Here is a 14,660-nt window from a genome sequence, read left to right on the forward strand (position 1 = left end):
ATTCCAGCACCTCAGGCAGAGACTTAGTCCATTATACACAGTGCCAAACCCTCATATATACAGTTTTAACAACATAATGACACTCCCCACAATATGCTCCCTCCCTGCTCACTCCTAACTTCCTGCTTTTCTCATTTTTCTTTCTAATTGTTACAATGACACACTTCCATTTTTTAAAGATTTATTTGATCATTTGAAAGGCAGAATTACAGACAGAGAGAGAGAGAGAGAGAGAGAGAGAGAGAGAGTTCTTCCATCGAGTGATTCACTCCCCAAATTGCCAGAGCTGAGCTAATCCTAAGCCAGGAGCCAGGAGCTTCTTCTGGATCTCTCACATGGGTGCAGGAGCCCAAGGACTTGGGCTACCTTCTACTGCTTTCACAGGCCATAGCAGAGAGCTAGCTTGGAGGTGGAGCAGCTGGGACTCAAACAAGCACCCACATGGGATGCTGGCACTGCAGACATCAAAGTAGGGATGCAGTTATTTGAGATGGTAACACAGAGAGAACACATGGATTTCAGGAATAGAAATGTGAACACAAGAAGCCAGGCATGGCTGCAGGCACATAGAGACAGACGCACCTGGAGTTAGCAAGCACATGCAGGAACAAGCTGAGAAACACAGAAGAAAATACAAAGATTCAAAGAAAATTCAAAGAAATCAATGCTTAATGGAAATTTATAGCCTTAAGTGAGTATAGGCAGTCCTGAATTAGTTAAATTGTTTTAGACTTATTTTAGACAATATTAAACAACATGGCTGTTTTTAATTGCTCTTGTAACAATATTCTATCTGAATTTTATTGAATATTTTATTTAATTTTTAATGTTTTACATTTATTGTATTTAATTTTGCAGTAACAATTTTTTAAAATCCTTGCATACAAAGGGTTTTCAGAATATCTGGAGAATACATTTTATGAAAACAATAAGCAAAAAGGTCATGAAATTTTTTTAACATTTTATATTCTTTATATTTAATATCTTATTAAATATATTTTAACATTTAATTTAACTAATCATATGACATTCTAATATTTTGCATCTACAGGATTACTTACATTGCTTATTTGAAAATATTACTATCTCTTCTCTTGCATTTTTAGGATGTATATCTTCTTATTGGCCAACAGTGTTTCTATGTATTTTTTAATTCATATATTTTCCTGGTAACATTTGTATCTCTGTGAACTAGATGTGCTCTAAATTTGTTTTTATTTCATGTCCTTATCTTATTGCATCTTCTATGAGATGCTATGTTCCCAAAAGAAAATAAAAAGTATTTCCTGTTTATTTACTGTCTTCTTAATAAAAGAAATCAGATAAAGCTGGTTTTATATGACATTTATCCCTAAGGAAAGTTATTAATGAATTAGTCATGAAGATTCACAAATATAAAAAATTCATAAAAAAACAAGGAGAAAATGGAAAAATTGATTTGGAATTTGCTTCTCTTTTAGAACATACATGGATTGATTAGAGATATATTTACAAAAATGTGACTCTTGATATTCTAGTTATATTTCATTGTTGAAAATGTGGGAAATCTTAACACATATGCATAGATAAACACACACACACACACACACCATACATACCCCAAGGTTTATCCTTATCTTTTTAGGGGAATGGCTTGACACTATTATCTTGCCAACCTTCCAACTCAAAAAGACTCATCGAGCTTACACTTTATACTGAAGGGTAAACTTGCTTCAAGTGTTCCACAATTTGAAATCATTGGAATTTGGCAGTTGGACTCTGCACAGTAAATGTGACCATGCACTAAAACCCCAAGTTCTGTGACATGTTAGGAATTGTTTGGTGGATCTTATGCCTGATCATGAGGGCAGTGAGAACTATAGTAAGACTGAAGGGTATAGAGCTGACAGTCCTATCATTTGGAGACTAACAAAGGCTAGTGTCAGCCTCTTTCTGTAACTTGAGGTCCCAGGAGGGAAATTTTTCAATCTTTGTTCCCAGAGGTATAGAAGCTTCTCTTCTGCAGAGAGGTAATCTTTGTTCAGGGTCTCAAAATTTAAAAAAATCAAATTTTATGCACCTGTGTCTATTGCTGAAATCCACTGAGGCCACATTCTAACTGAAAAACAACCACTGTCATCACAACATTCATTGTGATTGAGACGATGGATTTTGTGACAATAGTGTTAGTTTCTGCTGAGAATCTGCATTTGATCTGGGAGAGAGACCTTATGGGGTTGTGGCTGGGCTTCAGAATATGAGGACCTTTGTCTTTGTATTGTCTTGTGAGGTCTGACACACATAACACCCTTTGCCAACTATTAGCTGTCCCAGGGCACTGTCAAAAACTGCCAGGTATGCTGCAAAACCCGGCTCCCTGTGTCCTGATTCCCTTCATTGTGCTGATGCTATCACAAAATTGCATTTTCTGGCAAGATGCTTCCATAGACACAAGAAGAGAGATGCTCATAAACTTGATATTCACTGTGGATTTCATACCGAAAGCATGTTCTCCAGGGAATAGGCAGTTATACAAACACTCCAAAGACACTGCACTAATCTGTCACATATTTATAGGGTATTGAAAATCTCACATCAAGTATCTCCACTGTAATAAAACTTCAGAAAATGTTAACTTAATGAGACATTACTGTCAATATTAAGGCAATTTTCAGTGTGAACCAAGTTTTGTAACGTGGTGGAGGATGAAGACCTGGAAAGTAGAAATTCCTGTCATTTTAGTACTTGTCTAAGAAAAATGCTATCTTTCAACAGTTCCATGAGCCTTATCCTTGCATTGAAATGATTTGTATATTCCATGATAACAACATTACTAAAGATGTGCAGTACCCTTAGTGCATTGATCTGCAAATATGCAGACCTTAGCAGAAAGGTGTGTGACTTGTTTATAGGCTTCCTGTGGTGTTGGCCCATGTCAGGATGAGTCACCACATCATTGCAATCTACCCCTGTTATGAAAGGATAAGACTGTAAGTAATATAGCAGGAAGGGTGATTGGGCATCAGCATAGGACACTTCTATCCTAAGCCAATATGCCTAAGGCATTTACCCCAATAGGGAAATTGGAAAGGAGCAGTGGGAAGCTTTCAATAGGTGAAGACACAAGAGGCCTTGGGATTGACAACTAAAATAGGGGAGCACAAGAAGACTAATAGGTGAAAGATCCATGGTACTGAAATTTCTGGAAGGAATAACATTCAATAAAACACCCTTAGAAGGGTGAAAAATCCTCCAAGAACAAATTAAACAAAAACCTCAAGTCAGCCCCAAGAAAATATATTTTGTCTGTGCTTTTCACTGCAGTCCTGATTTGCAATACTGTGCAGGATATAGATATCCTCTGTTTCAGCTTCTTGCTTATTGTTTCTGTTGTCTTCAGCCTACTGCAACAGATATTTCTTCATGTATTTCAGATCAGATAAAACATACAGAAAGAAGAGGAATGATTTTGTTTTAGGTTTATTTTATTTATTTAAAAGAGTTACAGAGAGAGGTAGAGACAGAGAGAGAGGTCTTCCATCCACTTGTTCACACCTCAGATTACCACAACAGCCAGAGCTGTGCTGACCTGAAGCCAGGAGCTTCCTCTGGGTCTCCCACGTGGATGTAGGGGCCCAAGAACTTGGGCCATCTTCTACTGCTATCCCAGCCACAGTAGAGAGCTGGATCAGAAGAGGAGCAGCCGGGACTAGAACTGGCACCCAAATGGGATGCCGGTGCTTCAAGGTCAGGGCTTTAATCTGCTGTGTCACAGTGCTGGCCACAATTCTTTTTTTTAGTTTATTTTTTTAATAAATATAAATTTTCAAAGTACAACTTGTGGATTATAGTGGCTACCCCCCATAACATCCCTCCCACCCACAACCATCCCATTTCCCACTCCCTCTCCCATCCCATTCTTCATCATGACTCATTTTCAATTAACTTTATATACAGAAGATCAACTTAGTATATACTAAGTAAAGATTTCAACATACTGCACCTACAAAGACACACAAAGTATAGGATGCTGTTTCAGTAGTAGTTTTACCATTAATTTGCATAGAACAAAACATTAAGGGCAGAGGTCCTACATGGGGAGCAGGTGCACAGTGACTCCCATGGTTGATTTAACAATTGACATTCTTATTTATGGTGTCAGTAATCACCAGAGGCTCTTGTCATGAGCTGCCAAGGCTATGGAAGCCTCTTGAGTTCACCAACTCTAATCTTATTTAGACAAGGCCATAGTCAAAGCGGAAGTACGCTCCTCCCTTCAGAGAAAGGTACTGCCTTCTTTGATGGCCTGTTTTTTCTGCTGGGATCTCACAGAGATATTTCATTTAGGTCACTTTTTTTTTTTGCCACAGTGTCTTGGCTTTCCATGCCTGTGAAACTCTCATGGGCTTTTTAGTCAGATCTGAATGCCTTAATGGCTGATTCTGAGGCCAGAGTGCTGTTTAGGGCTTTTGCCATTCTATGAGTCTTCTATGTATCCTGCTTCCCATATAGGATCATTCTCTCATTTTTAATTCTTTTTTTTTTGACAGGCAGAGTGGACAGTGAGAGAGAGAGACAGAGAGAAAGGTCTTCCTTTGCCATTGGTTCACCCTCCAATGGCCACCACGCTGTGACCGGCACACTGTGCTGATCCAAAGCCAGGAGCCAGGTGCTTATCCTGGTCTCCCATGCGGGTGCAGGGCCCAAGCACTTGGGCCATCCTCCACTGCACTCCCGGGCCACAGCAGAGAGCTGGCCTGGAAGAGGGGCAACCGGGACAGAATCCGACGCCCTGACTGGGACTAGAACCCGGTGTGCCAGCGCTGCTAGGTGGAGGATAAGCCTGTTGAGCCACGGTGCTGACCTCTCTCCTTTTTAATTCTATCAATTATTTGCAGACACTGGTCTTATTTATGTAATCCCTTTGACAATTAATCCTAACTTTTTGATCAATTATGAACTTAAACTGATCACTTTAACAAGTAAGATAGCATTGGTACATGCCACCTTGATGGGATTGAATTGGAATCCCCTGGCACATTTCTAGCTCTACCAATAGGGATATGTCTGAGTGAGCATGCACCAAACTGTACATCTCCTCTTTCTCTTATTCCAACTCTTATATTTAACAGGGATCACTTTTCAGTTAAATTTAAGCATGTAAGAATAATTGTGTGTTAATTACAGAGTTCAACCAATAGTATTAAGTAGAAGGAAAAAATACTAAAAGGAATAAAATAGTAAGTTGTTCCTCGACAGTCAGGACAAGGGCTGTTCAATTCATTGCTTCTCATAGTGTCAGTTTCACTTCTACAGGGTCCGTTTTAGGTTCTCAATTATTTGTCACTGATCAGGGAGAACATGTGATATTTGTCCCTTTGGGACTGGCTTATTTCACTTAGCATGATGTTTTCCAGATTCCTCCATTTTGTTGCAAATGACCAGATTTCATTTTTTTTACTGTTGTATAATATACTATAGAGTACATATCCCATAATCTCTTTCTCCAGTCTTCTGTTGATGGGCATTTAGGTTGATTCCATGTCTTAGCTATTGTGAATTGAGATGCAATAAACATTGAGGTGCAGACAGCTCTTTTATTTGCCAATTTAATTTCCTTTGTGTAAATTACAAGGAATGGAATGGTTGGGTTGTATGGTAGGACAATATCTAGATTTCTGAGGTATCTCCAAACTGTCTTTCATAGTGGCTTTACCAGTTTGCATTCCCACCAACAGTTGGTTAGTGTCCCCTTTTCCCCACATCTTCGCCAGCATCTATTGTTGGTAGATTTCTGAATGTAAGCCATTCTAACCGGGGTGAGGTGAAAACTCATTGTGGTTTTGATTTGCATTTCCCTGATTGCTAGTGATCCTGAACATTTTTTCATGTGTCTGTTTGGCCTCAATTCTTTACTCTTGAATTTGTTCCATAAGGGTACATTTCTCACATCCCTGGAAGCCTTTACCTCATATTTCATTTGTTATAATCAGTCACAGGTTTTTGAAATTTAAATAATTTAAATAAGTGTGAGATTGTCAAGGTGGTCTCACAACAATCAGAATGTGGTGAACCAGAGCACAACATTATCAAACTGGCAGCCTATTGGAAACAAGCAATGCAATAAATTATCATTGGTTAGTCAACTAGTTCGAGTATCTCAGTGAGTTAGCAGAATAGAGAATTGTTTATTTCTCAAAAGGGACCATAAAAGAGTGTGATTTTTTTCTTAATAAGAGATAGGAATGGAATTAAGATTTTGTGGGATCTTTAATATCACTCCGTGAGGAAAACCCTGTGTTATATATTTTGGTGAAATGATTGTCTTACCAAAGTTAAATATCAATTGCAACTCAATTTGATGTTGACATAGCAACTATATTTAAATAAATAAAGCTGATATTTCTAATGATTTTGTCTAAAGATCATTCTGTCTTTGCTAGAAGAAGTAAGACTAACCAGAGTATTTGTGATGGCTGAGAAATTGGCTTAAGGGATGGGAGCCTGGTGGGGTCCCAGAGGGAGACAGGAAGGCCTTGAGATCCTTGGATCTATCATGTGGTAAGGGTGCCCAGCCATTTTCCCCCCATTCCTCCTCAGCAACAGCAGCTGGAATCAGGTTCAGAGTTAGCCTGCTTCTGAATGTACCATAACTGCCTCCAAGGATTCCTATTCTTTGTTCCTTGGACCTTCAACTTCTCTTGGGCATTTCCATCTGTCTGAGGGCTGAATGCTACCCACTTTTTGCCATATACCTCATTAGTTTCACTTTGTCCTGTTCTATTTCTCCTTTCTCTCCTACCTGTGACCCCTTGTCACTCCAGTCCTCCAGGCTACCCCCTTGTTTCCAACAGGAATGTTTGGTACCACCAGCAAGTCCAGATGACTAGGAGTAGAGGGAGATACAGAAAGGAATGAGAGTTCAGGGCAGGACTCAGGTGGTTTTCATGAAAATCCCACTCTGATCTTTTAAATACAGAGGGTTGGAATTATTTTTAATGTGTGCTTTGGGGGAGATGGCAGATGTTAGTAAAAGGGTACGGGAATGGAAAGTGTAGATGAGTTAACTCATGCAATTCCAAGGGTCTGTTCCCTGAGCCGTTTTTTTTTTTTTTTTAAGATTTTATTTATTTATTTGAGAGGTAGAGTTACAGTTAGAGGGAGAGACAGAAAGGTCTTCCTTTCATTGGTTCACTCCCCAAATGGCTGCAGTGGCCGGAGCTGCACCGATCCGAAGCCAGCAGCCAGGTGCTTCTTCCCAGTCTCCCATGTGGGTGCAAGGCCCAAGCACTTGGGCCATCTTCTACTGCTTTCCCAGGCCATAGCAGAGAACAGGATTGGAAGAGGAACAGCCAGGACTAGAACTGGTGCCATATGGGATGCTGGTGCCACAGGTGGAGAATTAACCTATTGTGCCATGGCACTGGCCCCTCCCTGAGGCTTTTCACATGTGGAGTTCAGTGCATTGTGAGGCTTGCCCAATTCAAAGGTGAAACATATCCCAAATTAAGAGTGGAGGTTTAGCTCCCACTTGTGGCAGAAATCTTGGAGTCAAGAGGCCCTTTTTTCCTTTTCTCCAGGTAACCTACACACTGACCAAAAATATTAAATACCAAGATCCTCTAACTTGTTTGGATTGGCTGAAGAAGACATATAGCCAGTTATGTTTCATATTTTCAAAATGGAATGCATGGTTTTTATACACTTGTAAATGGCCAAATGACAATTTGACCAATTTGTTTTCTAATCAAAGGGCATTTGGATTTCTCATTATGGCACAAGAGTCAATACAAAAATAATACCAGCTGGGGATGGCATTGTGGTAAAACAGCTAAAGCTGTGGCATGCAACACTGGCATACTATGTGCACACCAATTCCTATCCTAGCTGCTCCACTTTAAATCCAACTTCCCACTAGGCCTAGAAAAAATCATCTGGAGATGGTGCAAGTGTTTGGGCCTCTGCCATCCACATGAGAAACCTAGGAAGAAGCTCCTGGCTCCTGGCCTTAGCCTGGCCCAACCCTGTTGTTGCAGCCATCTAGGGAGTGAACCAGCATATAGAACGTCTCTCCCTCTCTTTCTTTAAAATAATAAAATAAACCTTTAAAAAATAAATGACAGCTTACAATGTTCATACAGCAGTAGCAACACAACACCACACCATTACCATCTTCTTGACCTTCCTCTGCCTCAGCTTGATCACCACCACTACTTTCAACACAGCAAATTCAGTTACTGCTGTCCACCCTGTACAGTGGCATACTTATTTCACAGTTGCGTTAACCATGTTAAATCTTGTGTAATAGCAGCCATATTTCCTATCTTCAGCAGTCCCAGCTCAGATATGCGCTGCTCTAGCTGCTACCATTAAAGCACACAGTCATCAGTATTGGTATCACCCACAACAGCAGCCGGATCTTGAAACAGATAGACTTATTGAATATCCAGCCTTTGGTCTTGCCTAGTCAGTAGCAGGTCCAAGAGATGGAACGAGAGCAGCACTCAAAGAATGCTGTGCCTTCTAGAATTTGATCTCTTAAAGAAGAGGCTCATGGGAATGCAAGATGTGTTTTTTAAACATGATAATGTGATCTTGACCCTTGACATATTCCAGCTTCCACATATTGATATTTTGTAGAAATATGTGTTGCACAGAATTAACACAGAGCGAACCACATGAAATTTTTATAATTATCTCTCCTCTATCATTCAGCTCATATCATGTTAAAGTTTTGTTCACAAGGTGTTATAAGGTTTGAAATATCTCCTTTGAGCTGACATTTTACATCAAGACATTAAGAATGTGACTCCTGGCCGGCGCCATGGCTTAACAGGCTAATGCTCCGCCTTGCGGCACCAACACACCGGTTCTAGTCCCAGTCGGGGCACCAGATTCTATCCCGGTTGCCCCTCTTCCAGGCCAGCTCTCTGCTATGGCCCGGGAAGGCAGTGGAGGATGGCCCAAGTTCTTGGGCCCTGCACCCACATGGGATACCAGGAGAAGCACCTGGCTCCTCTCCTGGCTTTGGATCAGCACGATGCGCAGGCCACAGCGGCCATTGGAGGGTGAACCAATGGCAAAAAAGAAGACCTTTCTCTCTGTCTTGCTCTCTCACTATCCACTCTGCCTGTCAAAAAAAAAAAAAAAAGAATGTGACTCCTTCTGAACAGCAACTGTGTTCAAAAGATTTTCTATTCTGCATTGGCCAGAGTGGAATAATCAAATGAATCTCAGTAAGATTTAGGAAGTTAACTACATAAATTATGCTCCAGAAATCCTGATGTTCTGCTGTTAGTCCTATGGACATCTGGTCCATCAGATGTATCTTAGCAGAATTACTGGGATAAAGAATATTGTTTCAGGGGAGTCCCTCAGCAGTTGGATTTGACCATAGACCTATTGAGTACACTGTCTTTGGAAGCAATGCTAACAGCTTAAGGCCCTTTTGAAGGCATCCTCCACATCTCACAGTCATCTATTCCTATTCTCTATACTCTGTAGCAGTCAACAGCAGGATTTTATTGTTTGATCCATCTAAAAGAACATCCACTAAAGATGCCTTAGCCCACCCCTACCTAAATGAATGGTGACTATGCTACTGTGTGTGTGTGTGTGTGTATGTGTAAATGTAACTTTTCCACCTCTACAGGAGTTTACACCAGTGCTATCAAGCCCATCACTAATCCCCAATTTGATGATATTTATGAGAGGAATATCAGTTCTGTAAGGCAGGTTAAAAATTACTAACCAGCTCCTTTTGTAACAGAAGAGTGCCTCTTTACATCAACTCTGTCTGTAACTTTATGAACATTGCTAGTTTCACTGTGCTAAACCCTCTGCCACGTCCCCATGTCCTCTGGTATGGGAGTAACTATAGGGTAAATGTACTACTTAAGGTGTGATGCAGCTCATGACTGCTGTCTGGTATTTGCAGTTCTGGAGGGTAATCATGTATGGTCTGTAATTTTGTTAATTCAGTTTAAAATTAACAATCACTGCTTGCATGATATGAATCATATTTAGAAATGTTACTAGACTTTTAATCCTTTAAAATCATTGTGCTTTTAGAAGAAAAATATTTCATCCAGAGTTACACACATTTTGCAAATTTGGTGCAGCTGTTATGATGTATCTCAAAAGGGAAGAAAATCAATTAGAACTTGGTTTTCTTTCTTTTTAAAAAATGAAACATTATTGTTGATACACACACACACACACACGAACAATCATGCATGTTGGTATTTTAGCCATTCCTAAATATTTGGAGTTTTCCAAAACAAAAGATTCTAGATAGAAACCTTGGCTATGCCCAAGCATGGAACTGTGCAAGGTGATCATGGCAGCACCTGGAAGGGGAGTGGAAACTCAGGTAGGGAGGAAATCCATGCCACCTAATTTCAAAGCTCTGTAATTAGCTTCCCATTAGAGGTATGATGATGTTTTCTAAAATTCAACATTGGGGCTATCAGTGTGCTACAATAGACTAAGTTGCTACTTCTTTTTTTTTTCTGCTTCCATTTTTTATTTAAAAATGTATTTAAAAGTCCAACAATTTTTAAATATAAATTATGACTCTCCGTTTCCATCACTTTATTCTTAAAGTGACAGTAGCCTACGTATTAGACAATGTAGCTAAAGGATAGAGAGCACCAAAGGGAAGATTGTGTCCAAAGAATTGGCTTTAGAATGAGGCTGGAGGTGAGGAGGACCGGATTCCAGGAGTCCTCCACCATTCTACCCTGTACTGTTAACCCCTTAGGTCTCCAGAGTAAATTGGAAATGTGTCGCTATGTCCAATTTTAGACCCTGAAAAACTAGAGGGAAACACACTGAAATCAGGAAAAATTAGAACCTCAGTCACCGCAGGTGGGGATGAACTGGAGAGCTGGATCCCAGTTCCCCCGCTCCTGACCCCCTCCCACTACCATAAAACAGGATGCTTCCTGTTACAAAGCTGATGAGACACACACACACACACATACACACACACCCTCACTGCCTTCTCATTTCAGAGCAGGCAAGCGCTCATCTGTCTTGTTCTGCCTTCCTAATGTAACTAACCTGCACCAACAGGGCCAGAACAAAAACACCTGAGAACACGGAAAGGGCCGAAAGATTCTGCTCCTGCGTTGCTTTCCCACCCAAAGCAGACTCTTCAGCCAGGCAGGGATGGAACCTGGTCTTCATACAAAAACTCCCTGAGTCTTATTCGTATCTGGTTTCAGATCTAGGGTACAGAAATAAGAGTAAAAATCCGGGGAGGATAAGCTGGGGTGTTTCTAATGCTTTCATCACTCCCCGGAATCCCACCATTCTCTGTTCATGTGTCTACCCTGCAGGGACCCCCCTCTCCCCCAGAGAGCAAGAACAGAGAAACATGGTTACATGTCCATCAGACAGGAGCCTGTGGAAGCATAAGCAATGCACTGAGTAACTGTTTGGAGATATGTGCAGCCCAATTGAGGCCACCTGACAAGGAGTCCTAGCTCATCCACGGCACAGGCTTAATGTGGATGAGTGTGTGTAGGGTAGGGGATGGAAATCACTTCAGAGTGTCTGAACAATAGAGCTGCAGCTCTCAGCTGTGGGCACTTTGCCCTTAAAAGGAAGACATTTAGCAACGTACAGTATAGCCCTCCATTAGAAAGAATCATCCAGCCCAAATGTCCTATGTGTCCGGGTTGAACAACCTTGTTTCGGAGCCCCCTCCTACTCTTGTGCTGTGAGGATCTTAAGGCCCCTAAGCTCACATCCCCTATGTATCTCACTACCCTTCTCCTCCTCAATGCCCAGGAAATCCATCTGGAGATAAAACTCCCCACTTTGCTGTATTCAGGATTTCTCTCTAGACCCCTCTTCCTCTCACCTGGGCCAGCAGGGAGGTTGGCAGAGGGCAGGCCAGGTCTCCCAAGGCTTAAATGGAATGTCATTAGGTTAAGATGCACCTCTTTAACTCTTATTCAATGGGAAGCAATAAGGTTCCTAATAAGGATGGGGAGGTTAAACACAGAGGTAGTAGGATGGGGGTAATTAAGAGAACTCCAACTTTTAATTTTTTTTTAAAGGAAAGTTGCTGGGAAGCTAGCAATGCTACAGGAACAGAATTAAAGGCCTAACTAGAGAGAAGACCCTGGTATTGAAAGAGAGAGAGAGATTGAAGGGCTGTGAGCTTAAGTTCTGAAATCTACAGAAAAATGAGTGGTCTCCCACCCAGCCCCTGCAGGATGTCTACTTTAGTTCATTCCAGGAGGAAACAGAGGGCCAGGGAGGCAGGGAGCTTTTCCGCAAAGCCGGCTTCAGCTTTGGTATTCTTGCCAACCTACTGCGTTTAAGGAGTTCCGGGTTAAGAGTTAAAAAACGGTGGCACCCAGACCATCATTCAGGAGAACAGGAACTCATTCCAGGTTCCCAGAGAACTCCTTTCTCAGATCTGAGGATATGCAGGGTTTCAGCTGAGCTCCTCTGGCCAACATCAGTCCTGCTGCCTTGACCCCATCTCCAGGAGGGGCTGTGGCCAGAGGGAGTGCAGGGAGTCCAGCCCCCAAGCCTTCTGAGGCCCTGTCAGGCAGATAGGGAGAAAAGAGCCTCTGGGTCACTGGTTCTAGGAGGGTTCTGGGTTGGGGGCAGCATTTCTTCTGGGCTGGACACAGAATGGGAACTTCAAGATGGCAGGACCATTCCTGCTGGGAGCTACAAGCCCCTAGAATTGCTCCATGGCCTATCTCGGTTTCCCTTGGATCTCATCTGCTCCTGAACTGCACCTGTCATGGCAAGTCCGTCTCCTGCCCCCATCTCGCCGGAGCCAATAAGAGTCAGGTGGACAAAATTCATTGGTTCTCCAATCATGGTCCGGTCAATCCGCCTTCTCTTCTTCTTCGGCTGGGGTTTCTCTACCACACAGCAGCCCAGTTTGTGCCAAAATTCACTCATGTTCCCTGAAGGTTCCAGCTTCACTCTTCTGCCCGGGGCCCCACAGGGCTCTTGCTCTGGTGCTGGGACCACCCACTCCCTGCTGTGGTTCACTCAGCAGGACAGGTTTAGAGAAAGCGGGATCCTCAGGACCCTTCGCCACGCAGGGAAGGTCAGTGCCTCGGACCCTGAGAGGCTAACAGGGCAGCCAGGAACCAGGCTGTGTCTTCATCAGACGCGGAAGCCTTGCCCTTGGACAGCTGTGTTTTCTTCACGAACAAGGGACCTTGACCACCTAGGTCCCAGGAGACTAACTGCAGCAGGTCAGACCTGGGCAGTTTCAGGAACATTACACTTTAGCACAAGCAAGACTCCCCCTTCCTTCTAAGCCTGGAATCCTGATGTTCAGGCTTCCTACACTGATCTAAAAACTGAGAGGGTCTTTTTATTTTTGTAACAGCCTTGAGATGAGACCACAGGAACACTGAAATGCAGCTTCTAGGGGAGGGAAGAGCCCAGGAGCCTGGGCTCTCTCCCGCTTCCCTTCCCACCACTGGAAGGGAGGAGTCTAAGTTGCTACTTCTGATGCTGGCATCCCATATTGGAGTGCTGGTTATTACCTCAGCTGCTCTGCTTCCAATCCAATGTCCAGAGCATGCACCTAGGAAGGCAATAGAATAGAAGATGGTCCATGTATCTGTGTCTCTACCACTCATGTGGAAAACCATAATGAAGTTCTTGGCTCCTAGCTTTGATCTGGCCCAGCCATGACTACTATGGCCATTTGGAAAGTGAACCAAATGATAAAAAGGCTCAATCTTTCTCTCTATCTCTCCCTCCCTTCTGACACTCTATTTTTCACATAAAAACTTTAATAAAATAAAACCCAATGTTTCAGGTAAAGAGAATAAGTTTGTGACAGGGAGAAACTGCATCCTTGTTTTCCATATATATATATATATATATATATATATAATATGTAGATATATATAATCTATTTTTATTAGGGGTTTTTCTGCTGTCTCTTTTTTATTTGACAGGTAGAGTTTACAGACAGTGTGAGAGAGAGATATAGAGAGAAAGGTCTTCATTCTATGGGTTCACTCTCCAAATGGTTTTGCAACAGCTGGAACTATGCCCATCTGAAGCCAGGAGCTAGGTGCTTCCTCCTGGTCTCCCATGCAGGTGCAGGGGCTCAAGCACCTGGGCCATCCTCCACTGCTATCCCAGGCCTCAGCATAGAGCTGGACTGGAAGAGGAGCAACCAGGACTAGAACCTGGTGCCCATATGGGATGTCGGCAACGCAGGTGGAGGATTAGCCTAGTGCGCGATGGCACCAGCCCCTCTGCTAGATCTTTTTAAAATATTTATTTACTTATTACTTGAATGGTTGAGTTACAGAGAGGGAGAGAGGGAGAGAGGGAGAGAGGGAGAGAGGGAGAGAGAGAGAGAGAGAGAGAGAAGTCTCATTCGTTGCTTCACTCCCCAAGTGGCCACAACATCCAGAGCTGGGCCAATCCAGGATCCAGGAGCCTCTTCCAGGTCTCTCATGTGGGTGCAGGGACCCAGGGACTTGGGCCATCTTTTACTGCTCTCTCAGTCCATAGCCGAGAGCTCGGTAGGAAGTGGAACAATTGGGTCTCAAACCAGCACCTGTAACTACAGGTGGCAGCTTTAACTGCTAAGCCACAGTGCCAGCCCAGATATGTGGCTCTTGAGTCTATGTACATGCTCCACTGATAACAGATTCCCATTGCCAAAAGCTGAA

The 14,660-nt window shown here is 42.5% G+C and overlaps 1 protein-coding gene and 1 pseudogene across 1 annotated transcript; one reads left to right on the forward strand and one right to left on the reverse strand.

Annotated features, from left to right (window-relative positions):
* The first annotated feature begins 2,919 nt into the window (after window positions 1–2,919).
* LOC133754517 (serine/threonine-protein kinase NLK-like) lies at window positions 2,920–9,781 on the forward strand (annotated as a pseudogene).
* A 2,433-nt stretch (window positions 9,782–12,214) lies between these two features.
* LOC133754519 (CDC42 small effector protein 1-like) lies at window positions 12,215–13,132 on the reverse strand. The gene has a single exon (XM_062184975.1). The coding sequence runs from the start codon at window positions 12,910–12,912 to the stop codon at window positions 12,673–12,675; it is 240 nt and encodes a 79-aa protein (XP_062040959.1). The 5' UTR covers window positions 12,913–13,132; the 3' UTR covers window positions 12,215–12,672.
* Between the last annotated feature and the right edge of the window lie 1,528 nt (window positions 13,133–14,660).

This window comes from Lepus europaeus, unplaced genomic scaffold (assembly GCF_033115175.1).
Source record: "Lepus europaeus isolate LE1 unplaced genomic scaffold, mLepTim1.pri SCAFFOLD_129, whole genome shotgun sequence".
Classification (NCBI taxonomy): domain Eukaryota; kingdom Metazoa; phylum Chordata; class Mammalia; order Lagomorpha; family Leporidae; genus Lepus; species Lepus europaeus.